The following is a 27053-nucleotide window of genomic DNA, read 5'->3' on the forward strand; positions in this document are numbered from 1 at the left end:
GAGAGTGAGTGAGTGAGGTGCTGTTTACATTGTACTACGCGGGTCCTGAGCCAAAGTCAAACGAGAAAGAACTTGTTTGAAAGGATGCTGTCATTCCTTATCCAGTCTGAAAAAAGCACAGGGGGGAGGGTCTAGCAGCTGGAAAGAGGAAGCCTGAGGAAGAGGGGAGAGACACAGAAAGGCAGAAGTTACCATTACTGGCAACTGGAACAAGAGGAACCCAAGCAACAAGAAAAGAGTTGGAAGTAAAAAAAATAAAAAAATAAAAGGGGGGAAGAACCACTTCAATTGCATTACCACGGTGAGTGCCTTTATAATTAAGTAAGCCGAAAAGGAAGTGGTGTGTGCTTTTTTTTTTCTTTCTTTCTTTTTTGGGTGTTTTAGGACACGCTGACACAAGTTACCAAATAAGGACAAGTCTTGTGTCAGTTTCGGATTCTGCAGCTGTCTACTACATGTGGCACACAATACTGTCATGTGATAGCGCAACTGCGGGTGTTGTTAACCTTTTTTTTAAGTGACAAAACACACATGGTATTCTATACGTGTTTTAAACTCGAGTGTGCCTCTTGGTTCTTGTGCCATTTCGAAAGCTCGACAGAATCGCAAGATCAGTTCACTCCCAGCTGATGGGACATCGACGATAAAAGGGCGGCTATGCGGAAGCACCAACCTAGCAAGAAAACCCCCCAAAAAGTTGACTCGGTTAGCTTAGCGCGCTAGCTGCGGTGCTTTCAAGCTTTTTGTTTAATTCAAACATTTTGAGGAATTGTTTCACCGGAGTCCCTTTCGCCACCCTTTGGTCCAAGACTAGCTTGCCTGCGGCTCGGCTGTTAGTGGGCGTGCTGGTGGTCCACTCGGCTAAGCTAACGTTTACCGCCGTTGCCTAGACTTTTGAGTGACAGCCCGGCTGAGATTGCGTGGAAGCCGGCGGCGCTGGCAGGTGAGTGGCGGCCGCTGTGACTGAGCTGTCAGGCGAGCGTTTTCCCTTGCTTTGACTACACCGCAGCCCGCTTAGAATACCAACGAATTAACATTTGTCAAGCTCTTAAACGGAACCTTTTGTGCTTCGGTGAATGTAGCTTTTAGGGTTTGGTCGTTTTTAATGCACCTGACCTAGCTAGCTAGTGTTCCTGCTTGCCACGCTACAATGTTAGCCATCTGTAGCTTTACATTCTATACGCTTGAATGTGCTAGATGGCATAGCCTGCTATATTAATTTATGTCATCGGTGGTTGCCCAGGTGTTCTTATTTGTATTCACCAGTCAGCTATGGACATGGATGTTAATGAGGGGGGGGAGAAGATGGGCTGTGAGCTACAAAGCTTCATTTGTACATCAAAGCTAGCCCTCTATCTTGCAAACGTGTCCCCTTGGAAGAAAAACAATATAGGAGATGACGTCAGAACATTCTGATTGGACGAGTCCAATTCTTTGAATTTACATTTGTATTTTTTTGTGGAACCTGACCTCAGCTATTAGCTATAAAATGCACATAGTGACGGGTTTTGTACTCTTTCTGTTAAGCACTGGGATGCCACCAGAATGTACTGACTACATAAAATAGAAATTGGTGTACATTTAGTCTTTGCTGCATGTTAACATGACCCTTAAAAATGAATGGCCTACTGATTACAAATGACTACAAGTTAAAAAAGAAAAAAAAGTACTGCAATAGCACATGCCGTGTATGCCACTGCTTCGCAACATGTAAAAGTACAAAATGATACTTTGCTATTAGCCATTTATTACATTTTTTTTTTTAAAACTTAAACTCGCAACAACTATTTAGCTTTAGTTATTGCGCATTGGGCATCTTGTTGAACAATTATGCCAATAGTGCTCCGGACCTTTCGCTGCATCATCTTTCGAAGTTTAGCACACCCTGCTTTCTCTCAACGCCACACGGTGTCTCGCCAGCCGATCAGATGTTTCCTGGACTCTTCCCCTGACATTGCTGTTCGCGGTTTGGCTGCCAGTAGCCAACACAATTACTCCTTCTTAAGTCTACTCGCCTTACGAGGCGCAAGGAGTTTGTTTGGGTTGCATTTTAAGGTGTTGCAGAAAGAGCACCTACATATTTGAATATGTGTATTTTTCAGCAAATGCATGCAGTGATACAGTAACATTTACAAGTAGGTAGGGATGGAGATTCACAAATATGTGAGGATGTACTGTACATCCAGTCACCTTGATCTCGAGGAAAATGTTGAAATATAATTGCAACTGACATTTAGCATTATGTGGCTGTCTGTCTGACATCCTCACTCCATACCATGTATGCTATTGTTTTCAGATGGAGGATCGAAGCCCCATAGCCAAGGCGTCGTTGCTAAGAAACAAACTAAAGCGAGAAACCAGTTGTGGTTTAGTTTGAGGTCATTTGCAGGGCTTCTGCCTGACGTCGATGTTGTGTGAATCGTGACTATGTGAAGATGTGGAGAAGATTTGTGAATGGCTGAACACATGGTCGCTGTTCTGGGGAATTCTCCTTTTAATTGCAGCCTTGACAAGTTGAGACACACAAACTATTTGCAGCCTTCGATCGCGGCGTGTACTTTTCTGTTTTGTATATTCAAGAGAGTCGGAACGTGGCTTTGCTCCGATTGGTACGAGGCCGTTTGGATGCACATTGGTTTAATTATTCATCTCAGTGTGATCAGAGGCGGAGCACAGCACGGGTGCTCAATGCATGCCTAGTGACCTGTAAGATTGCTTCTCCAAAGGCTTGTTTGTCACTGCATTAGTGACCTAGACACACTTTCCCACAAATGAGCTTGTGCTATTCACATCAGAACAATAGATTTATATCCTAAACGTACTTTCGCACAGTTTTACAATCGTTGTAGCCACTTAGATGAGAAATGTTGAATATGCATAAAAAGCTATCAAGCAGCCATATTATGTTTTACTGAGGATTTGGAGAGACGTGAGGCCATCAGCATTTGATAGTTTAGGCTTTGCAGTTTTTGTAGCTTGTTTTCTCATTTAGTGTCATGCACCATTAAAACACAAAGATAAACAGTAGGCGGCATCCATTTATCCAAGCATGTAACAGAAATTAAGCCAAATAGAATGGCTTCTACTTGAACAGATACTTGAGTCTTTTTCTTCCTCTGAACAAGTATACAAACACATCTGGCAGTTTACAGAATAACTGCCTCCTCAAATCATGATACAAAGAACAATAAAACAAAACTAAAAAAAAATCAGTATTTATGTGACACAAACATGTCTGCTCCTCCTCTGGGATGTAGTGGAGACGTCCTGTTTCCAGAGGCTGAATACCAGACCTCAACTGAGCACACACTGATCTCTGGTCTGGTTGTGAGCATATCGTTCCCGTGCCCTTGGCTTGCCAATTGACATTGGAGCAGCGTTGCACAATTGCCACCTGGCAAGAAGTTTTTCTGCTCACGACCGCAGCTCAGTGCCACTTCTTGACAAAGCACACAGCAAAAAGGCCTGCTACTACCACCACTAAAGAAAAAGGCGAACTCCTATAGCAGGCATTCACGCAAAGCCGGGGAAAGTCTGTTTTTGAGGGCTGCACTGTAACTGCGTCAAAAGCTCGATTTGGCGGATGCTTTCGAATGATCAACTTTACCCGTAGCTATTCTATAAATGGCACATATTAAGCCGAATGATAGAGAACTAAACATTGACTATTTTTCTTCAGGTTGTTCAAAAACTTCACAAAACTTAACAATATGAAGTCGATATAGAAGAACCTCTTGCCAAGTGTGAATTTGCCGTCTAAACTGTCAAATGCTGATGGCCTCACGTCGGGATGATATATTAAAAAATAATTTGAAAAAAAATGCACAGTATTGTGACTTTTAGAGCATCCTGTTCTTAATTACTAGCCGTTTTTTAACCACTTTTTCTTTAAGATCGTGGGCAACTCGTCTACCTCATCTCTTAGGCCGTAGCGCCGAAAACAAGACGAGATAACCTTTTGTCGCACAGTGGGAACATTTGAGACTAACTGGGTGTTCGTATGAAACCTTCCCCATTGACAACTAACAGATAGTCTAAACCGATTATCGGCTGGGCCGATATTCAGCATTTTGACGAATATCGGCATCAGTCATTTTGAAGAATCATTCGACCGATTAATAGATCCATTAAAAAAAAACTTAGTGTTCACTTAAGGGAACGAATTACCGGGTATTTACATTTTCTGAGATGCTGCTGACTCTGGGAACTCTCACCACCTTCTCTTTTTGTTTGAAAATTAAAACCAAGATAAGTACAATTTTACTACTCGAGATATTTTGGAAAACTTTATTTTCTGTACAAAACAATAGGGAGCTATTTACTTCAGTTTTTATTTGACTTTTGAAGGCATGCTACTGCCCCAGGGAGATTCCTGAACTTTTTGTTAGATTTTTTTTAAACAAAGATGTCTATTGACTACAATTTTTTTTTAACTCCAATATTCTATGAACCCTAAAAAGTTCCGTAATAAACATATGCTTCAAAATGTAAAACATTTTAGAGCTGGAATTTCTATTTTTTTTTTTCAAATTTTGATGCCAATATTTTCCCTTTTAGTGAAAATGAATATCGGCTCCAAATATCGGTTAACGGCATCCTTGACTACTAATAATCAATATCGGCCCTGAAAAAAAACATATCGGTCTATCTCTAATCTAGAGTATGTCTCAAATTGCTAACTATTGTTGATTAAAGTGTCAAAGTTATAATAATTATCTTGCTTTTGCAGTTGAGCGTCGCCCTGTTGCCCTTTTTAGATCGTACATGGTCAGTATTTTCTCTCTTCCAATGTACAGTACCATCAAGCAATTCAGTCATGTCAAAGGTATGTTAGTCAGAATAGCTAATAGCATACAATTTGGGCTACAGTTCCGCGGTAAGACGTTGGAGCTGGAGAGGGGAAACGATAGCATCACGCCACAAGTGACGTCTTTTCAGTTCAAGTAAAAGGGGAACTGCAAGGGTGAGGAACATACAAATAATCTGGATGAGATCAGCCATTGCCAAAAAGTTCCTCATTTGGGTATTGCAAAGCTTAAATCAGCACAGATGGAGGGCCGTTGCTTGGCGGGGGTTGGGGGGGGGGACAAAACAGCACAGAAGGTGATGTCATTGTGCTGTAATGCAACCTTTCTCCCCACCGCAAAAGGGTCTCGCTCACGTCTCGAGGATCAAGTTTCAAGACGGATTAGCTGCGTTGGGGTCGAGGTTGTACTAATCTCCGTCAGACTGTACCGAGGAACACGTGCAACCCGTTAGCGCTGTTAATTGACATGAATTATTGCGAGCACCAATGGCGCTGGTCCCTTGGAAGCAAAGTATCGCAAATACACATTTCGTACCCATTTGTGTCACGCTGCGTTAACAGTAGGTCCATTTCTTTAAGAGCCAGCTGTTATTGCGCTAAACATGGGCTGCAAGCGGGTTTTTTTTAGGGTAACGTAATAATTTTACACTTACCGCAACAGGTCAATCTGTACAGGCTAGTACATACACGAGGGTCCGTTTACAAAAGGACAAGCAAGAAAATTGGGAATAAAACTGCAACATGGCCATGTTCCAACAATATTGTATTTTCAATGTGATCAGAAATGCTCGCCCTTGCTCGTGGCCTCCGTATATTCAGATTTTTATTTTTTTACTTAGTACTTTATTTCCATGATGTCATACAGGAAACACATTTCAAACAAACACAATGGGATCATACTTTAAGAAAGTAGCTTAAATATTTGTAACGCGAGCAATACTATCCAGACGGAAAACAAAACGTGACAAGACCATTTCTTTTAACTGAATTGCTCTTTTTGAATTATTCAACAGTAAAAACATCAACTTCAGTCCAGAATAATTGGAAGATGGCACATTCATAAATGGGTGTTAACAGTAATCCTGGGCTTTTTCACTTTCACTTCTGCTTCCTCGTTGACACCATTTTTTTTTTTTAATTCACCAAAGAGCCATTGTCATGAGTCAATGAGTGGAAAAAAAGGTTTTTTTCCCCTCTGTTTTGTTCAAAACAGACCCTGTCCGGTCTAAACAGAACAACATTGTCGAGACGATGACCCATTCTTGCACGTACCTATAAAAATGACAGCAAAAGCAGAAATATGCCGTTGTGAACGCTGGACACGGTATCAGTTTACACTTTTTGACATACCCAACACACAAACCGTAGACTTTCTATCGCCGCTCTATCTGGAAACACGCCTTTGTGTCGCAATGGCACATTCGATATGGATGATAGGTTGATATGATATGATTCCACCTAAGTCTTAATGCGACGTGGTTTGGCTTTCACGTCAGGGAAACTCGTTATGCAATACTTGCATAGCTCTCTTGTTTTTTTTTGTTTTTTTTCGTCTTGTCAGAACTTGAAGTGTAGCTTGTGCGCCTTGACAAAAAAAAATGCAAATGAGCTTACCAAAGTTCTTTCTGGTATTCTTCAGGTTAAGGTCATCGTAGTGCAGCAAAAATAACAGAAGAATGTGCCAACTCATCATCAGTTAACAACGGAGCGTTGTTTAAGAGGCCTGACCGGTCTGGTGTGTTTGTGTGTAGAAATAACTTTATTTGCGTGTGCGGTGGAACAACGGTCCTTTTAACTAAAGGTCATGTTTGGGACCGGTGGTCTTCAGGGAAATATACTCAGACTTTGTGTGGAATCTCTTGTAAGTTTAACACCAAGCACATGTGAGGCGAATACTTGAGCCGACCCACTTTTTCTTGACGCACCTGGCACGGTAATGTTAGCTATAGATCCGTGACCCACCCGGGACTGTGATTGATCATGGCCGCCATAAACAACTACGTGATAAATATTGTAAGCCGTTGCCTGCAGTCTGTCGCATCTGCTCTTGTGCGCACGGCCCAGTGCTAATGGACTCAATTCATTTTCTGTCATTACACCGACGTCCATTTTGCCGACACTCTCTTGTATTCACTGAATCTGGAACACAATTATTTTTGGAGTTGTTGCATGTTTCTTTTATGGATATTTGATTAAAACCTGATCTAATTCACTGCAGGTCATAATATTAGACTCAACTTAAGTATGTTCATCCAAAAATATTCATGCAGGAAAAAAACTGACTTGACCTCGTTAAGAACACAAAAGATGCACGCACGCACATACACATACTCACCCACACACACACACACACAAAAAAAAAAAAAAAAAATATATATATATATATATATATTAAAAAAAATAATAATAATAAAAAAAAGAGCAATGATGATGACATTTCCGAATGAACAATACTGAGCTCTTAAAAAAAAATTAATAATAATAATAATAAAAAAAAGAACACAAAAGATATATTGTGGTACCTTGAGATTCATTCATTCATTGCAAGTCGTATCTGTTATGTCTAAATTGGCCACCGGGGGGCAGTATAACACAGTCTTGAAGACCCCTACCAAAAGGAGTTTCTCAACTACTGTAAGTGAACTCGTGAGCTGAATTAGTTTTCGCAATGCATACGGAATATGTGCCTGATGACTATGAGGTTAGTTTCGTTAGCCCGTGTTTGACATTTTGTCTTGTTTTGTCAGCCTTAAGCTAGCTGACTGAATTAAATCATGAAATTTATTGTTTTGTGTTTCACGTCTAAATGTGTGTGTGATCATCCTCAGGTCAGTGTTCGGAAGATGGACAGCTCAGGCAGCAGCAAACCGGTGATGGTGACGTCGTCCCTCAACTTCAAAGTCACCACGCCGTCCTTCTACAACCAGCCAAAGAAATTCGCCTCGGTCGCCCCGCCGCGGCCCAAAAGCTTGACGCCGCCCTCCGCGCCCTCGCCGACGCCGATGCCTGTGGGCACAGGCGTGATCGGACGTGTCGGAGATCTGCCCCCGCCGCCCCCCTCGCTGTGTGATGGTATTTGAAATTTTTATGGGAGTATTAGGATCACATTTATGTGATTTTTTTGGGTTGAGCCAATCAGGACAGATACTGGCGATTGGAACCCAAGAGCAGGAACGTGCTTGACTGCGTGCACTTAGTGGTTGTAACATTTAGGACTCTTAAAGACTGAAAGAATTGATTAGCAGCAGATTGTGAGAGTTGACTTCATTGTTTACACAACAAAATTAGGTGATGGTGTAATTAGCCACCTTCCCTCAGGTTTTTTCTGAGAGTTCAATTTGACAACAGACCAAAACTGAAATGTGCTTAATGTTTTTGAACCTTATGGAGATTTTTTTTCCTTTTCCTCTAATCTTGGGTTGTGGATGCCTACGAAGGATAGTAGCCACTTTTGAGGGCTGCATTTGAAAATAGCCTTTACCTCAGGATAGCCTTATGACATAATCAGCCTTCAACTGCAACCGCTAAAATCCCGCCACGTTTTTCTGCCTCTCAATGGGCGTTGGCACGATGATGTCACATGATTGCGTCTATGACCTTGGCCGTTGTAATATGTGATTTAATTTCAACCCCCCCCCCCCCCCCATTTGTCCCCAGATTTCCCACCCCCTCCTCCTTCCCCTCCAATGGATGACGAGTTGCCGGCCCCTCCCCCCGAATGCCAGATCACACCTCTTGCCACGGACGCCCCCCCGCCGGCCTTCCCGGCTCCGCCCCCTGTTGCAGATGACCTTCCCCCACCGGCCGCCCCTGACGAGAGTGCCCGGTTGGCAAGCTTCCCAACTCCCCCTCCTCCTCCCCCGCCACCTCCACCTGCCGCGACCGGGTTTCCTAGCGCTGTTGGGCTCCCTCAGGTAAGCCAGGGTGGGACTCCTCGTCATATCACAACTTTATTAAGGACACACACTGAGTCTGAGGCCATAAAATGATCATTAAAAAAACAATAATATATATTAATATAGACTATACTGTATATTTAATTCAAGGCTCGAAAGTCAGACTGAAATAATTACTACTGTTTCTGTCTACTGCTTTAGATGACTAATGAGAGATACAGAATAATTTTTTGGTACAGTCTTAATCACTTGGAGTCTTATTTAAATCATTTTTTTCTGTCAGTCTTTATATGTATGTAGTCCTTTTTGTGTGTATTCATGTTCTCCGTTTCCCTTCTATAAATCCTTCTCTAACAGAGGGCCATGACCAAGCAAACGAGTCTCGATAAGCAGATCAACTCTCTTACAGACATGCTTTCAGAAATGGAAACACGTTCGCCCTTCAGCCCAAAGGTACAAAAGCAAAAGGTGACGTTATAAACCTGATTTAAGCACAGGCTGTGAAACACAGTTCGGGGTTGACCCCCACCGGATGATAATGACGATGAGACTAGAAAAGGATTCGGACCGAGGAAGGAAGCAAAACAAAGGCTGGTCGGTCAGTGGAAATAATTTGGAGCTACGCCAGGTCCGGTTTTTATGAGTCTCAGTTCAGGTGGAAAGCTCGATGATAAGTGAACTGCACACGCAGCACATCGGGTTGGCAAAAACAGCACACAAGGAAAAAAAGAAGAGGAGACTCTTGCAGAGAGTGGAGCGTGAGAGTGTGATGGAGCCAGAATGTGCTGCCAGAGACTCAGAGAGAGGTCCATAAATGGAGTGTGTTTAGTCCAAGCGGGAGATGCACAAGCATGGCAGACTAATGTTTACTCCAAATCTACAAAATAAATGTCAGAAAGCTGAAGCCTTGTTGATAAGCTCCAAACATGACGTGCACTGTTTGCTCTATCAAAGCGCCTCATTCAAAACTGTTGATGCGTTGCGGCGCCTTGTATGACCTTCCCCTGGTGCCTTTTTTATTATTTTTTTTTTTTTTACTGAATTCTGTGATTTGTTTCTAAATAATGTTTGAAGAGATATGTAAACTGAGATGAATGAAAATAAGTATTTTCGGCATGCATTTCACAAGTTAGCTGTTGTCTATAACCTAAAAATGAATCTTCCCTTCCAATAATAAGAGAGTGGTTGCTCTAGAGCGCCTCGTTATTTGCGAGTGCCTGCATGTCATGGAGAGAAGGCGGAAGAGTGAGGGGAAATATTTTTATATTCTTGGTGATTTTTCCAGTTATTCAGATTTGGAAAGATTGTTTAAAAACAAACTTGTCTGTGTGAGTCGTGTCTTTCACTTTACAGGCACTTGAAATAGTTTTTTTTTTTTTTTAATTAATGAAATGAAATGTCTTATGTGAATGCTTTGTTTCCGCAGTTGCCAAACCAATATGCTACTGCGCCGTCACCCAAACCAGCCGGGCCCCCACCAACAGCCCCCAAGCCAGCCCTCTCTTTCCTCCCCCCTCCCGAGATGGGAGATCGCCCCCCTCCTGCACCCTGGGCGGAGGAACTGAAAGCGCGGACGAACCGACAGTCCAACCACAACTCGCCACCGCCACCCGCGGCCAAGTCCCCATTTGGAGCAAAAATCACCACTTCGTCTTCGTCACTGGCGAAAAAACTCAACCAGAACCTGAACCAGTCTCCCTATTCAGGCGGTGGGCCGCAGAAAACACCCCCCGCTTCGGGCACCAGCACTTTCCCCCCAGTTCCCGCCTCCGCGCCTGCACCTGCTGCTCCGCCAAACAATATGGCCGCTAATCATGTGAAGAGTCCTCAGTTTGTCAGTCAGAACCAAAACCCGCCTGCTGCCGTGCCTCCTCTCCAAACTAAGACCGTGGCATCTCCTCCACCTTCCTCCTTCAATCAGCCAATGAAATCTCCCACTGCAGCCACGGTATGTTCAGTGCACGTGTGTGTGTGTGTGTGTGTGTGTGTGGGGTGGGGGGGGGGGGGTGTGTGTGACAACAACAATTGTAGGAAAGGCAAAGAGACAAAATTAGTATAAGGTGCATTTGTGATTTCGCCCATTTCAGCCAGATGTGGTGGGTGGGTGGTTTTTTTGGGGGCTAATGTTAGCTTTTATAAGGGAAATCAAGTCAAAAATGTTCTTAATAATGTGTTTTTAAGAAGCCCCCACTCGTCTAAATGGCATTCTGATTAATATTGCGTTTGTGGAATATGAACTAAGCGAGAAAGTCCACGCGTTTTTATCCATCACAGGGGGCTGCCATTTTGCTTTGTAACCCCCCCCCCCCACCCTTTTATTGAGACAATTCAACATAAAGTTACATTCAAGAACATATCTTGCATACTTACCTGACAAAATCTCTGTTCAATTTAAAGTTGAGTAAAAGATTTGCTCCCAAGTCTTTTGTTTGTTTTTTTGCTGCCCTACTGTAAATATAGGCCCACCCGCATTCACTCCTCCGGTCCATTTATGAACATGTCTTGTTCTGACTGACGTGTTCATTGTGGCTAATATTTACAATTGATTTGCTTACATTTGGACAGCCATCGCCCTCTGGTCCAGTGTTAACCTCAGGAGGCGTTCCGCTCAACATGAGGGAAGTGGAGGAACTTGAGAGAATGACCAAGGACTTCATTAAAAACATGGACGCGCACCCGCCCGTCGGCCCCGCCCCTCTGACCGGTGGTCCGCGCTCACATTCTTTTGCTATTTTGTCTTGTCTCGATGAATCCGAGTAAGTCTCTTATTGTCATTTCATTTCAGACGTTTGCGGCAAGTGCGGCGAGGCGCTGTCCCGCACTCAGCCGGCAGTGCGAGCCATGGAGAAACTTTTCCACACCAACTGCTTCTGTTGCGTTACGTGCCGTCGCCCCCTGCAGGGCATGCAGTTCTACGACAGGGACGGTGCTCCTGAGTGCGAGGAATGCTACATGGTGAGAAGACCATGTCGGACGATTGGAACTTTGTACATATGTGCCAAATATAGTGAGACAGCGTGAGATTTATTTATTTTTTTTCCGGCTGTGGCCAAATCTGATATTTTGTCAGACTAGTCGATTACATTTAAATAAAAAAAATATGAATGACTTCAACAGTAACTTAAATTTGACAACGAAGACAAAAATCAGTTGATTTTTGTGTGCGCATGCGTGCAGTGAACATAATGCAAAAAATTGTGCGCCATTCCCGTTTAAACAAACTTGCTGCGTTTTCTCCATGCTCCCTTTTGCTCCCTTCTCAGAATTCCCTGGCGGTGTGCTCCCGGTGCGGGGAGAGGATCACGGACCGCGTGCTGAAGGCGGTTGGTCAGTGTTTCCATTCGCACTGTTTCCGCTGCAGCACCTGCTCCTGCATACTGGAGGGGGCGCCCTTCATCACCGACGACAACAATACCCCTTACTGTGTCCAGGATTACCACAGGTGCAAATTCCCGCGATTCGCATTTACATCAGTGCGATATATGACAGTGAAATGAGCAGCTGCGCAAAACAATAGTGGAGTCGACTCTCATTTGGACCAATCGGCATGTGGAGAAATGTCACTTGCTATTTTTGGATTCCAGGCGCTTCTCCCCACTGTGTGTCAGCTGCAATGAGCCCATTATTCCAGCGCCAGGCAGCGAGGAGACAGTCCGAGTCGTGGCTCTTGACAAGAACTTCCATCTCAAGTGCTACCGCTGCGAAGTAAGATGGGATTCTTAATTGCGTAGTGAAATTTGCCGTGTCGTCCCAGATGTCTCTTCGGTGTTTAACTCGTTCAATGAGAAAGCATTTTGCCTCATACCTCAAGACCCACAAAATACTGTGTTCTGTGATTATTTATACATTGACTATACCAAATGAAAGAATAGACTCTTCTTTAGAGTCTACCTTTGTCTGTTTTCTAATACTCACCAGTCGAACATAAGTTTTAAGAAATTCTGCCACTTTGGCCAATATCCGCATTAAAATAGCTTTTTGTCCAAACAAACAGATCAAGCAGGACAATGACTTGGATGCCAATATTTTTGCTTACATTGTCCATCTAAAAGCCTCTTGACTGCCACTGTGGCCGCCATGACGGCCCTCTGGCTCCTTACCTCTCCTCAATCACTTGCAATTTAAAGGGATACTTGACTCAATGAGTCCTTATCAGCAGTAAAAAAGTTTATATTTTGTCCAGAATGAATTTGATAACGTCATTATTTTTCATGTACAATTAATACCTTTAAAAAAAAAAAAATTCTACTTTGCTGTCAACTGAAGATGACATTACCTGTGCTTTGGAAGTTGGTAACGACCAGTCATGGCTCAGTTTGCTGACCAAACCCAGAAAACAGGCGAGCCATGATTGGTCGTTGCCTACTTCCTCAGTATAGTTGATGTCATCTTCGGTCGACAGCTAGTGAAAACATTTGTTTAAGGTATTAATTGTACAAAAAAAATTATGCAGTCCAATTCATTGTGGACCAAATATTAACGCTTTACTACTGAAAATGACTCAAGTATCTTTAGGAGGAACAGTATTAGCACCACATCAACCCCCTCCCAATGAAAAAAAAAACATCAAGCGGTATAACTCGTCCTTGGCACTGAATGTTTTGATTCTAATGAAATGAGTCTTTCTTGGCATTTAAAGAGTTAAGTGAGAGGTCTCTGAGGGCCAAATCCACTAAGAATGCGCTGCGTCCACTAACAGTGCTAAATATTGCTCCACAACTGCACCCGCAGCTTGCTCCATGTTAACATCCTTCCTATGGACAAAATGCCACGGAGGAGGGCGGGACTTCTGACTTCCGGGTTTTTGACGACGGGTGGAACGCGGCCAGCAGTGGCCGGAAACGCCGCTGATGTGTAAAAGTCGGACGTCCGTGGCATCCACCCCATTCACTAAGGATCTTGCTCTAATGATTTACCAGCTCAAACACGGCCGCAAAGTTTGGCAGCTGGGAACAAATTTGCGCCTGATTTACCACACATGGCAATGGATTTGCGGCAAGATCCCGGCAGTCTAGTAACAGTTGCGAGAAAGATGAAATGATCACAAAGCGATCTTCACCTATTTGGAAAATGAAATGAACTTTTGGATTCTGTTGTATCCCACAGGACTGCGCTCGCCCTCTCTCCATAGAAGCGGATGAGAACGGCTGCTACCCGCTGGATGGTCGCATCTTGTGTATGAAGTGCCACGCCAAGCGAGCCAATTAGACGGCGCGGTGCATCTCTAAAATCCCGCTGACCCAACCCCCCCCCCCCCCTCCCCCCCTTTCCGCTTAAATCTGAACCAAATCCAAAAGCACAGGTTCCATTCAGCGCTCGGCCTTCGCGACACACGGCTTTATTCGGTGTCCCGCGTGAAACCAGGGTGCGTTTTTTGCATGCCGTGCCGCGTCCTCTCGTCTTCGTTCGAATCCACTTGAGTGCAGAGGTAATGTACTGCACCGCCACAGATCTCTTCGTGTAGATTACGTTTTCTCGTTGTGGTATGTTTATGCTAAAAAAAAAAAAAAAATTTTAAAAAGCTCCGCGTATCTTGCACAGACCACTTGGATCACGAGAGCACTCCCGTCGCTTTGGGAACGCTCCAGCTGCTGCTCTCGTGGCCTATAAAGGATCGCATACGATAGATTCTCTCTCTCTCCTCCTGTTTGTTCGTTGCCAACTTTAGATCGGCTGCCGGCTGAGGAGGACATCAGCAAAAAATAACAGCCTCCTCGATAAGACTTAATTCAAACGCGTTAAGAGCAGAGTATTAGACGCATGCGGTGAGCAGAGCGAAGCTTTACCAGCGCAGATCCCGTGACGGGGATCTCATCATCATGTAGCTAAAAGTGTCACCAGCATGCCTCCAAACAGGACCTGACGTGTGATTATTGCTGGATTACGTTTTTATTATGTTTAGTGTCACTTTGACTCTGAAGCTCAAGCACACAAGTCATTTTTGCCGCATCGCATTACAACCTCTTTGCTTTACCCAATATTATAATACATGGACCTTTTTTTTGTTTTTTTTAAGTCTGATGTCCTATCATTAGGAATTAGATTCAAGACCTTTTAGGGAACATGGTTGAGCATAGTGACCAAATATTTAGAAGTTGTCTAATGGAAGTGTTTGGACTTTTTTCTTCTTCTTTTGGGTCATTTACTTATTTCTGAGCCCTGTATTTCGACCTTGATTTCCTCTTGAGGTTTAAGTAAACACTTCCATTATCTTCCATTATTCACCTTTCTGTATAATTTTTTTAATCGTACTGTATTTCTTTACATTACTGCTCCTGTCCTGGCGTTGTGCCTTCACTCTTGTATTCCGGGCGGTCCGTCACAATGGACGCCGGGTTACAACCATGGAAATTCATTCCTCACCGAACCCAGTGCAAGAAAACATGACAATAGTGACTCAGCATTGCATGCTCGCTGTGTACTGTAAGTGCTGGTATTCCTCAAGTATTATTTTACGGTCTTCTGCACCAACAGCTTTAAAATGCCTTTTGCGTGCTCAAATACGTATGACGATGCCTGCATTTATCCGGTGTGATGTCGCCTTGTCCTTTTTTTGTATACCTTTTTTTTAATATAAACAACTGTTTGATATGTGTGAAGGTATATGTGTCTTTAAAAAAACAAACAAAAAAAAAACATTTACCCCCATTTGAAAAAATAAATGAATAAAATGTTCTTGGATGTTTTTGATTTATTTCACTGCATTGGGTGTCCGTTCGCATGACTACAGTGTCTTGTGATGCGTGACAAGCACAAAACGTGTGCCCCCCCACCCCCCCCCCCCCCCGCTTCAATGACGAACACGCACCACGTTGTCAGCGGGACCCCACGCGTCTCGTATCAGTCGCCGCCAGCCATGCGTTGCACTGATAATGACGACAACGTGTGCGCGCGTCTTGGAATGTTTACATTCTATAATTTGTTTACATGTGTCTGTCTATTGCAGTGTAACAATAATCAAAAGCCAACGGTTGGCCTGGGATTTGATCAATGTTGTGTTGTCAGGCAAAGAGTATACAACAGTGGGCGTATCCGATGTTGCATATTTGAGCCAAGTCCATCTGCACTTCATCCACTACAATGCATCCTGAAAGTTTACCTGACCATTAAACTGAAAATACGATCTGGTGTCTTATGTGCCGAAGAGTTGGTTTTTCTTGTGTTTATTTTATCTGTCTAGCGAGAAGAAAAAAACCCGAGTGAGAAAAGCAGATAAAGAGCTGAGATGACAGCTGTGTGACGGTGGAGGTGGTGGAGGTGGTGGTGGTGGTGGGGGCTGAAGCTCGAACACATACGTAACACATCAGATGTAAAAAGCTGGACTGCACCAGCAGAGAAACGCAGCAAGACGTCCCAATGCTAAGAATGAGTGAAACTCCAAGTGGGCTTCAGGTAGGACAGAACAACTTCTTGTGTGTGTTCAGTATTCGCTATATAAGGTGTTTTTTTTTTTTTTTTGAAAACTGGAAGTCCCTTTTTGGCTCTGGTCATGGCCTTCCCTGACCATAACTGTAAGAAGTAAACAAACCTGACAACAGAGGATGTGCTTGGTAAACACCATGTGGAATCTTGTCAACTGAGTTACTGCAAATAATTAGCTGCTAGCTTCAGTCGGTCGAGTTTTTTAAGCCCCTACTGTAGCTGTCATTGAGCTGCTACTTAAAAAATAATAATAATAATAATAATAATACGTTGGACGTCACTTTAACATTTTCTTATTAACCAAGATTTTCAAAAGTGCCTTTCAATCATCTAAGCAATTTCTTGAACTCAAATGGAAAATATTTTTTCAATCAGGTAGCTCTTAGTCTTCATGCTAAATGACAAAAGATTGAACATTGATGCAGGGAAAGTGTCAGTGCTAGTCTCACTGGTTCGATTAAGTAGATCATAGTATGAAGTTGAGCAGGCTGGAAACTTGGGTTGGATTAAATGGAACCGTCCTAAAACAGTTCAGGTCCTACTGGGAGGAATGGAGGTACTTTGTGACAATTGGAAGTTTCAAGTCTGATTGAACATGATGTGGAGTCCCTCAAGGGTCCATCCTTGGACTCCCTTTGTTCAGTATGGATATATTATGCTACCCTTGGGTCAAATACTTCAGTACGCCAATGTTGGCTATCAAGGCAACGCAGATGACCCGAGCTATATTTATTTATCAATATCCCCGAATGGAACAGTAAGTTGTGTCACTGTCTAAAGCAAGTTAACAACAGTAACAACAAAATTTCCTTTTCTATATCATGTGTAAGGAAACTTAATGTGGAGTGTGTAAATTTACTACATGATGGAGCAGGTTGACAGCCCAAAAAACTGGTGCTGAACTGCCAGGGACAGAAAACTCTTGCCAGGTGACAACTTTGGCAATAATATGATAAAAAAAAAAATCACAAAGCTTAGCTGTCAAATACCGATAGCCTCACAGTTGCCCAAACGATACCTGAACTGAAATTGAAAATCCGTAGCACCATTGCTATCGATAAAGGATTGTCTTCTTTCGTATACTTTATAGCCTGAGCTATCAGCACAGCCATCATCACAGCCAGAACCCGAGATGGGGCTCTCCCCGTCAGCTCTGTTCCAGCTGAAACTCCCCACCCAAGACCCTGTCGAGGTCCAGCCACAAACCGAGCTGGAGCTTCACAAGTGGCGCCCGCAGCGACTACAAGAGTCAGATCCCGAGTACCAGCAACCCGCTGAACGAACGAAACCGGCGTGGGTAAAGTGCAGCTGTGCTTTGTCTCTCTTCATCTTTTTGTGCGCCATTTTCCTTGGGATGGTTTACTACAAACATCATTCTCTTCGTCACCAGAACCAGGGAGTTCTTGGTGGGCTCAAACACACACGCACAGAAAACACCTCAAGCGCACATATTTTCCGTTGGTCTAAACGTTCTCGCTCTCCTTCCTTGCAGTAAACCCTTGTGACTCCCCAGCCTGCCAGAGGGCCTCGTTCCATCTTTCCATGTCCGCGGACCCCTTCGCGCATCCCTGTGACTACTTCATGTTCTCGTGCGGAACTGACAGACCTTCACCTGACCTCCAGGGACACCAGAGAGAAAAATCCAGAAGAGACGTAAAAGAGAAGAAGACATTGGACAGAAAAACTGAACTGCTGAAGTATCTCAGGGAGCTTTTGGGTAAGGAGTCATTAGCCATTTTTCATTATTATTATTATTATTTTTTTAAACAAGCTAATTGAAAACTTTATTGCATCGATGTCCAGAATCAACTAACGGGCTTGCAAGTTCAGCTGCGCAGAAGGCGAAAGGGTTCTATCGCACCTGTTTGGACACCAAATCCTTGGATATTGCAGGAGAGGAGCCTTTCCTTGCGCTCATTCACAAAGTGAGTCAAGAATGATACGCAACATGTACAAAAGTATTGGGACACACTGTTATCCTATTTGGCTTTCTATTTTCCCTTCAGGTGACATGGCCGAGTGTTCATATAAAACTTCAAATAAACGCAAGCATAAGAATTTTATATACCCGTGATAAATGCAATCAGTACTAAACATTTTTGGAAAATATAAGCCTCTAAGCAAATGGTGGAGGTGTCAGTGTAAATGCATAATAATGCCAAAAACAGGAAGGGAACGTATGTCCGAATATTGGCTAAACAGCTAGCGATTGTGATTAGCATTAGCGCACTAGCAATGACCACTACAGGTAAACAAACACTAACTAACTAACATTTAATTCACACACACATCAGTATATCTACATTACACACGTAATACTGTCCTAAAAAATATTTACAGACGATGCTTCAACGCAATATTTCATGAATAAACAAGGGTATTAGCCTATGCTAAACGATTAGCAATCGCGATTAGCATTAGCGCACTAGCAATGACCACTACAGGTAAACAAATACTAACTACCATTCAGTTCACACGCACATCATTATATCTACATTACACACGTAATACTGTCCTAAAAAATCATTTACAGATGATGCTTCAACACATTATTTTAATGTGTAAACAAGGGTATTTATTAGCCTATGCTAAATGGTTAGCAATCGCTTCCTATTTACACTGGTATTCACTTTTCCTTTCCCTGTGGCTGCAGCTTGGAGGTTGGTCAGTGTCGGGCCAGTGGAACCAAAGCGACTTCAACTCCACCCTCAGCGTGCTGATGAGAGACTACGCCACATTCCCCTTCTTCAACGTCTACGTCAGCGAAGACCCCGCGGACACATCCGGCAAGGAGACCAAACGATACATACAGGTCGGTCTTCTAAATTGATATCGCCTCGGGCGCGCCGCACCATGTTGACGACGCCGCCGCTCTGCCGACAGATCGATCAGCCTGACCTGCTGATCCCGATTGAATGGAACAGTGAGACTGGGAAGTCTGAAGTTATAAGGGAGGTTGGTGAAATGAGACACACTCGCGTGTCTCCTCGCCGGGATACTTACGCACTCTTGCTCCTCGTCCTCGCATAGACGCTGCGTCCTTTCTTGGCTTCGTGCAATAGGTACCTGGCCCTTCTGGGGGCCCCGCCGGGCAGCGCCATGATCCACGTTAGCGCGTTCACCTTGCTGTCATCCGAGCTGGCCGAGGCCGTGGCACCTCTAAAGCTTCGTAAAGCCAAAGGGCAGCTCTCTCAACGCTTGACCATCAAGGAGCTGCAGGTAAAGTCCATAACGACAGTCCAGTATGTGCACTGTAGCTGCTTTTGGCTTACGGAGATCCCACAGGGAACGTAACCCTACCCCATGTAAATATCCCAATTCCGCAGCGCGAGGCCCCAGCTGTTGACTGGCTGGCTTGCCTGCAGGCTGCGTTCCATTCACAGCCGCTCACCGAAGACGACCTCGTCCTCCTGCACAACTTGCCTTACATCGTGCAGATGTCCCACATCATCGGCAACTGGATAACCGGGCACAAGCTGAGCGCCAGGTACTGTAAGTGACCCACAAACGCGCCTCCCCTCACGCGCTTTCCCGTGCTTTTAGTCCCTGACCCGCTGTCGTTCTGCTCAGTGGCCCCCTCCGCACGTTCATGGTGCTCAACTTGCTGCACACCCTGCTGCCCGCCCTGGACTCCAGATTCTCGGACACGGCGAATAATTTGTCGGTGGTTCTGGGCCACGTAGAGGCGAGGCGGCGCCATCTCGACTCAATGACGGGCGCTTTGAGCGAGGTCTTCGCGACAGCCCCTCGCTGGAAACGCTGCATGCTGGAAACGGAGCGAGGCTTTGACGGGGTTCTGGCACATCTGTTTCGGGAAAACGTCGCCAGCGGGGAGGTGAGGAGACGTCGCGCGGATGTTAGCAACGCATTAAAATGAGATATTTCGACTCAACGTCTTTTATGTCGGACAGGCAGAAGAGCTTATTGAAAATATCCTGTCCTCCTTCAAGTCACAACTCCACAAACTCAAGTGGAGCGACCAGAAGACTCTCCAGTTTGTTATGAGAAAGGTGATTTAGAGCACAAGTTTGCCTTTGAACCTCACAATGGAGATAAATAATGACTTTTCTGCCTTCAGGTTCAGTCTGTAACTCCAAGAATTGTTACTACAAAAGAAAAATCCAGTGAGGCTGAGCTTGACCTGCTTTATTCAGAGGTAAATTAATTCCCTAAATAGACTGCTCACGCTATGCGCCGGAATGAGTAAACCCAGTTATCACGCGGATTTGTAGAGATTCCCTATCTTATGCTGCAATATGGTGTTAGAGTAGACAATATTTAGTATTCTACTCTTTGCGTGTTCAATTAACTGAATGGTGAGATTCTGGTGAAGAAGTCCCTTTGCAAAGGTAATTAGTCAGAAGCTTCTGATCACACAATTGAAGTCACCCAAGCAGTGTTCTGTTCAAAAGTGTGCCCCTCCTTCTCCTGCACATCATTATTTATTGAAAAGTGGGTGAATACGAAAAGCCTCCTCCCCTTCGCAAAAAGGCAGAAGTTCTCAGGAATACAAATCAGATTAGACCTAAACAATAATAAATCAGCCTGTCTCACTTCGACCGGCTGAGACCGGTACTAGACTACACTCCCTTCTAGATAACATGGAAAATAACTTGTTGCCCTTTTCTTCTCAGGCAAAAGAGACAGATAAAAATACAATAGACAATTCTATTCATTGAGCTACACAGCTATAACTAAATCCAAAACGGCTAAAATATAAATTGAAACTGAAAAACAATGTTAATAATTCAACAATGGCTCATTCATTTTCAGTGTTGCCCTTATATGGGGGAAATGAGCCCATATTTAGTGACTTCAAAACGGTCACTACACGTCTCACTTAGAAGGCAGTAGAACCATGCTGCGAAATTATTAAATGTTGTGTTAGAATATAATGAACATGATTAAAAAAAGATGTACTAAAATAATAATGGGAGGAGGATATTTGTCATGGAAATGCTTGAGTTGATCCGTTAGCTTGTTAGCAAGCCACTTCCTGGTTCAGGCAGGAGTCGCAGGGCCCTACCAATTTTCATTTTGGGGCGTCTCGAGCTGTGAAATTAGGAAATAAATTCCTCGAAAAATGAAAGTGAGACCCAAAAAAACAGATGCTGTATTTGTTTATCTATTTGTACATTAGTTACTATGCTACTTCCTGGTTAAGGTCAGAAGCTTTCAGGAATCCGCCATTTCGTAGTAAAACATCCAAAATAGAAAATTGATTCCACAAAACAAAAGGAAACAGAAATTGCAGACAGATGTTTTTGTGAGTTGTTGTCCATCCATGCAGCCTTTTATCAGGCCCACTTCATGGTTCATGGAGGATGAGAGGAATGTACTTTTTTTTTTTATTCTCGGGGTTGGGGGGCACACAGTTCCGTCATAATGCTTAACATCAAAATGAATTCCTCCAACTGCAGAAAAAAATAGCACCATCATGTTTGTTTGTTTTTGTCCGTCTTCATTTTCGATAGCAGGCTACTTCCTGGTTTATAGTTTTTAGACGTAAACTCTTGAAAATGTATCCATCATTATGACTGAAAGGGGGAAACTCAATTCCCCAAACTAAAGTGGAAACAATTCTTAAGCGTCATATTATAATTGTTTTTTATTTGTATCTCTGTACAGTATTTGTACTTTTGTTTTTTTTGTCCGGAGCTCATAAGCGTATGAAGAAGCAAAAATGAAGAACCTTATTATTGACTCCACATTTGTACAATTTCAGATGTCCGTCAACCTCAACAGCTTCTTCTCAAACTACCTGCAGCTGCTGTCCTTGTTGCAAAAGAGGCGCATTCGACTATTGCACGAGGGCCTCGATGGCGCCGACATGTACGTTTCTCATTTGCATACAATGCAAACGTCATATGACGTACGGTCGTACAAAACGTTGTTGTTTTTTGCTTTTAAGTCTGTCCATCACGCCATCTCTTCGGGGCAATGAGCTGATCATTCCCATGGGAAATTTTATCCCTCCTCTCTTCCATCCCACATACCCCAGGTAAGGAATTAGCGTTTGTATAATTAGATTGTGTAACATTTTGTGATGTATTTTTAGTGGTGTTTATAAGAATGGTACTGAAAGTCTCCGTGGGAAGAGTGGAAACTGTAAAACTTCTAAAGGGGACCAAACCTACATTTTCTTCCACTTGAAAATGTTTGTCAAAACACCACATGGCTTATAACTTATAATATAATAATGAATGTTCAGCAAATACACAAGTTTTTGTTTAGTGTACTTTTTGTTTACTGACAAAACAAATATGTTAGTTATTTGCATTAGTTAACACTGAACAGCAAATTTTAATCGGAGATGGCTTATGTGTCCCGAAATGGATTTTAGACGCTGACTGGAGTAACATGTTGAACTTGGTTACTTTTAAAATCAAGTAATCAACAAAGTAACTAAGTTGCATTTTAAAGCAAGTAATCAATACAGTAACTAAGTTACTTTTTAAGCAAGTAATCAGCAAAGAAACTAAGTTGCATTTTAAAGCAAGTAATCAATAAAGTAACTAAGTTGCTTTTTACGCAAGTAATCAGCAAAGTAACTAAGTTAATTTTTAAGCAAGTAATCAGCAAAGTAACTAAGATGCATTTTAACGCAAGTAATCAATAAAGTAACCAAGTTGCATTTTAAATCAAGTAATCAACAAAGTAACTAAGTTGCATTTTAAAGCAAGTAATCAATACAGTAACTAAGTTACTTTTTAAGCAAGTAATCAGCAAAGAAACTAAGTTGCATTTTAAAGCAAGTAATCAGCAAAGTAACTAAGATGCATTTTAACGCAAGTAATCAATAAAGTAACCAAGTTGCATTTTAAAGCAAGTAATCATTAAAGTAACTAAGCTGCATTTTTAAAGGAAATAATCAGTAAAGTAACTAAGTTGCATTTTTAAAGGAAATAATCAGTAAAATAACTAAATTACTTTTTAAAGCATGTAACCACAAGTAGCTAAGTTACTTTTTCAAGGTGAGCGCTGCAACGCTGCTTTGAAGTGTGTATCAAATTCCTTCACATTAGTCAGTACCTAAGAAGTAGCTTTCACTTTCCAAAAGGTCGGTGACCCCTTGCTATAAGGCATCAAAATGAGGTTAGCAGTTCTTTAGGAACAGAATAGGGAAAAAATATATCAAATAAAAAAGATATATTACTCGATATGTGCATTCCTGAGCCATCAAACTGACATTTGCTTCCTTTTATTAACTAGAGCAATGAATTACGGCGTGATGGGTTTCCTTCTGGCCAAAGACCTCCTTCACGTGCTTCTACCTGACAGTAAGAAGACGTTCCATGAAATCGAAACCCTGTATTGCTGCCCTATGACGGCACGTTTGTGTTGTTTTGGTAGTTCACTCCCAAAGTGAGACGGTGCGTGCTGTGGGCCAGTGCGTGTGGTCCCGCTACCGTTCGGTGACCGACAAGGAGAACGGGACACGTTCGATACCCGCCGCTCAGCAGCAAGAAGTGTGGGTACAGTTTTCGGCGCTGCAGATAGCACTGGAGGTCTGACATTAAAGTTTTTTTTTGTTTTGTTTTTACTGCACAAGGTGTAAGAGAATAACTGTACGTTTTGTTTGACAGGCGTATCAGAAAAGTTTGAAGAAGCAGCCGGCGGACACGTCCATCTCGGGATTCTCACACACGCGTCTGTTTTTTATGGCGTTCTCTCAGGTGCTTCTATTTTTTTCTACCGGCCAACTCACTTCACAGGGCTGGCTTTAAAATGAAATGTACGACTTCAGATTTTGTTTTTAGAGAAGTTTTGCCCTTTTTTTTTTTCCTTCTGGGATTTGTATTATTATTATTTTTTATTTTTTTTTGCATCACTTCAACATCCATAAAATTAATAGAACATTAATATTTTTTTCTATTCAAATTATTTTTAAAAATATATCCTTTGGGAAAAACAAACACTTGAGTCAAAACATCTGTAAATAGAGATGAGCTGTCAAATTGAATGGATTGAAGTCTAACCTCGGCTTACGTGATTGCCTGTAAATGACTCCACTCATGCTGTCTGCTCCTTAGCAGGATTTAAGAAAAATATGAGGGAGTGGGTAAAAAACAAAAAACAGACAATGCTCCTGTATGAGAGGAGCACAATATGGATTTTTTTTTGGGGGCGGGGAAACCTCAGCAAACAGGCACATAAGTACACAATAGTGGGTATTGGGTAGGGGACATTACAGCCTCCATTCCACCCACTCCGATCGGACAAAGACTGGCAAAAGTATATCAATTAAAACAAAAACAAAAAATTCTTAGCGGCTTTGTACAAAAGTTGCTAAAAAAAAATAGCAACATATGCTAATTTGGCAACACTGATTTTTTTTGGTAATTTGTAATGTAACTTATAAAAAAAACATCCTGACAAATAAACCCCAAACGAATCGATTTATGGCGTCTTCACCTCCATCAACTCTCACGCGTCCTCTTCCCGCAGGTCAACTGCGACGCGGACCGCTATCACCACCTGATGCCCTTCGAGCCGTCCTTCCTCGTCACAGCCATTTGTGCCAAATCTCATCTTTGTCCCACAAACCTGCGATGCCCCAAAACAACTCAGCGCTATTCGTCGCACGGATGCTGAATGTGTTGAAACGAGACGTACGACGCACTTCATTTCACAATTCAAAACAGTTCTAGGGTGTTTTAATAACATATTAATAACTTGTCTTGCCTGAAATTAGCCCGTTTGAGGGGCCGGCCCTGTCTCATGCCGCCCCACATACCGCTCGGCCAATGGCAGGTCGGGTGGTCGTTACCATGGCGAACGGTGGGAAGGATCTCGACAGGCGAGTGCGCGAGGTTCCGGACGGCACTCGGGGTGCGTTACGGAGGCACTGTGTGTGTGTGTCACATGGACACATTACCAAACTCAAATACCACCGGCGTCACATTGACAACTTCAACGCGCAATCAACAAGTGCAGAAGCTAGCCATAAGCTAATGCTGTTAGCATCCATCACAATCTTTGCAGGTCCGTTTACCTTGCATGACTTCCATGCTTATCTGAAGCTAGCAACAGTAACACTGTTAGCTAATGCTAATCTATGTTCTCTGCAGCTCCGCTTACCTTCTAGCTTTGACATGACAGTGCTTGGACCGCTGCTTGAAAGTGACTCTTTTGCTCAGGAACTGGCCAGCCTCACTGGCAAGTCATTGACGGAGAAAATAGCTCGCTAACACACATTTTCAGAAATAGGCAGATGACTAAAGATGACAAATATTTGGATGGAAACAATAAAAAAGGCTTATTACAGGTAAAACCTTCACTGCGCTGTAACTTTGTGTACATAAGCAAACTGTTGTTACATTCATACAAGTGTAAGATGAGTTAAGGTAACTATTTTGTTTTACGAGCCTTGTTTGCATGCTGTATTATTTTCACACTTCTGTTGGATGTTCTCTTGTAAAATAAACTGTCATGGTCCAGTCAAAGAAATGGTTCACTAGCATTTAAATTTACTTTAACCAACAGTAAAAAAGAAAAGAAAAGAAAAAGACATTTAAACCCATTTGTATTCATTTCTCATACAAATTCCATGACATTGATGCAACCGGCACAGTTAGGGGAACTATCACTGTAGAAAAATGTTTGTGTAATAACATTATTATCCTACAAAATAGGATCCACGTAATGTTCACGCGTGGGAAATTTAGACAACTTCGATCATGTGCAACAAGTCCATACAAAAAAACAAAAAAACTGTAGATGGTGTTCTGCCCAATCAGCAGCGGGCCAATGTTGATCACAAGACACCCCAAACTTCCTCAAAAGCCGAACACATCTTAGCACAGGTGAGTGCAGCAGACAGTGGATAATTACTGATGGACACCGTCTTCTCTGTGTAGTCGACATTCACCTGCAAAAAAAAAAATAGATGAGTAAAACACCCGGATTCTCAATAGAGATGCGCACACAAAAAAAAGAAAAAAAAGTGTGACTCACTGCTCCATGTGCAAAAGCACCAATCACCACGGCGGCTGGCCCGTCTGGGACCACGGTACGGGGGCAAACTGCCTCTCCAGCGGAGAAGGAGGTGGAGATGCGCGGGCAGCCGGGGGGCAGGTGGTCCGACACAGGATTTTTGATCATTCTCAGGAGCCTCTGAGGACCGTCGGACGCTCGCACGCTCAGCTTGTGCAGCAGCTGAACTGAAAGTGGAAAACGAGTGGAAATACTTTGGTACCTTGAGTTTAATTTATTTGTTTGTTAGAAACTACATGCAACGAGTACCTTAAAAACGTTCTCAGTTATTGTTCTATAGTGTTTAGAACTTTACCCATAAGACCACAGAAGCGCGGAAAGGTTCTTGGGATGCGCGTCTGTGGGTTGATCTCTATCAAGGCGTTTTTCTCAGTGTGGATGTAAGCCTGCAGCAGGCCGGCTCTGTTCAGTGGACTGTCCATCAGCATGAGAAGACACTAGTGGAAGAAAAAGAAAATACAATGTTGTCATGCTTCATGAACATGAATCCTGACAAATATGATTACCTGATGTGTGATATCCGGTCTTATATGTCCTGGATTTCTTCCATTTTTGATGATGATATTTTTGTGTTGGTCGCAGTTCAACAATTCAAACGTTTTCCCAACCTGCAAGTTTAAAAGTTATATAATTAAAAAATGTTTTCCAGCAATCTTGTTAGAATATGTAGTAGCTTTATGTAATACTATCTCTCACTCTTAATCCCAGCGAGTAAAGAGAGCCCGTGACGTCAACATAAACTAGCGAAAAGTTTTACCTTGACGGTCTCAAGCGAGGCACCCTCCAGAACAACAACAAGTCGCCTCTCAGCCATGCGATCGTGCAGGCTGCGAAGATGTTTGGCTGGTTTTGGTTCATATTCGTCCAGATGCTCCAGGCCACGCTTCTTTCTGTCGGCGGCCGCCATCTTGCCTTCTCCTGTGCCCAACGCG

At 43.0% G+C, this 27053-nt stretch overlaps 3 protein-coding genes across 6 annotated transcripts; 2 read left to right on the plus strand and 1 right to left on the minus strand.

The window, feature by feature from the left end:
- Positions 1–15378, plus strand: zyx (zyxin). Of its 2 annotated transcripts, none has more exons than XM_086079588.1 (10): positions 1–301; positions 7636–7879; positions 8465–8721; positions 9061–9156; positions 10130–10651; positions 11269–11410; positions 11489–11658; positions 11967–12145; positions 12288–12408; positions 13810–15378. In XM_086079588.1, the coding sequence occupies exons 2-10, from the start codon at positions 7651–7653 to the stop codon at positions 13909–13911; spliced, it is 1818 nt and encodes a 605-aa protein (XP_085935714.1). In that variant the 5' UTR covers positions 1–301; positions 7636–7650; the 3' UTR covers positions 13912–15378. The 2 variants fall into 2 exon arrangements, with proteins under 2 accessions (XP_085935714.1, XP_085935715.1); XM_086079589.1 differs by lacking the exon at positions 1–301 and adding an exon at positions 447–943.
- Positions 15379–15974: 596 nt separating this feature from the next.
- Positions 15975–25677, plus strand: kel (Kell metallo-endopeptidase (Kell blood group)). Of its 3 annotated transcripts, none has more exons than XM_086079449.1 (18): positions 15975–16095; positions 17216–17422; positions 17516–17531; positions 17618–17842; positions 17929–18050; positions 18779–18937; positions 19009–19080; positions 19156–19344; positions 19452–19612; positions 19696–19960; positions 20037–20135; positions 20204–20281; positions 21851–21957; positions 22037–22126; positions 23338–23405; positions 23479–23633; positions 23712–23801; positions 24574–25677. In XM_086079449.1, exons 1-18 carry the CDS (start codon positions 16060–16062, stop codon positions 24718–24720), a joined length of 2286 nt encoding a protein of 761 aa, XP_085935575.1. In that variant the 5' UTR covers positions 15975–16059; the 3' UTR covers positions 24721–25677. The 3 variants fall into 3 exon arrangements, with proteins under 3 accessions (XP_085935575.1, XP_085935574.1, XP_085935573.1); XM_086079448.1 differs by having other exon boundaries at positions 17216–17531; positions 24574–24737; positions 24821–25676; XM_086079447.1 differs by having other exon boundaries at positions 17216–17531; positions 24574–25646.
- emg1 (EMG1 N1-specific pseudouridine methyltransferase) lies at positions 25574–27049 on the minus strand. Its single transcript, XM_086079450.1, has 5 exons — positions 26879–27049; positions 26628–26729; positions 26417–26558; positions 26083–26288; positions 25574–25996 (listed from the first exon to the last, which is right to left on the minus strand). The coding sequence occupies exons 1-5, from the start codon at positions 27026–27028 to the stop codon at positions 25883–25885; spliced, it is 714 nt and encodes a 237-aa protein (XP_085935576.1). The 5' UTR covers positions 27029–27049; the 3' UTR covers positions 25574–25882.
- Between the last annotated feature and the right edge of the window lie 4 nt (positions 27050–27053).

Source organism: Leptonotus elevatus, chromosome 6 (genome assembly GCF_054856555.1).
Source record: "Leptonotus elevatus isolate MCC_2025b chromosome 6, RoL_Lele_1.0, whole genome shotgun sequence".
Taxonomy (NCBI): domain Eukaryota; kingdom Metazoa; phylum Chordata; class Actinopteri; order Syngnathiformes; family Syngnathidae; genus Leptonotus; species Leptonotus elevatus.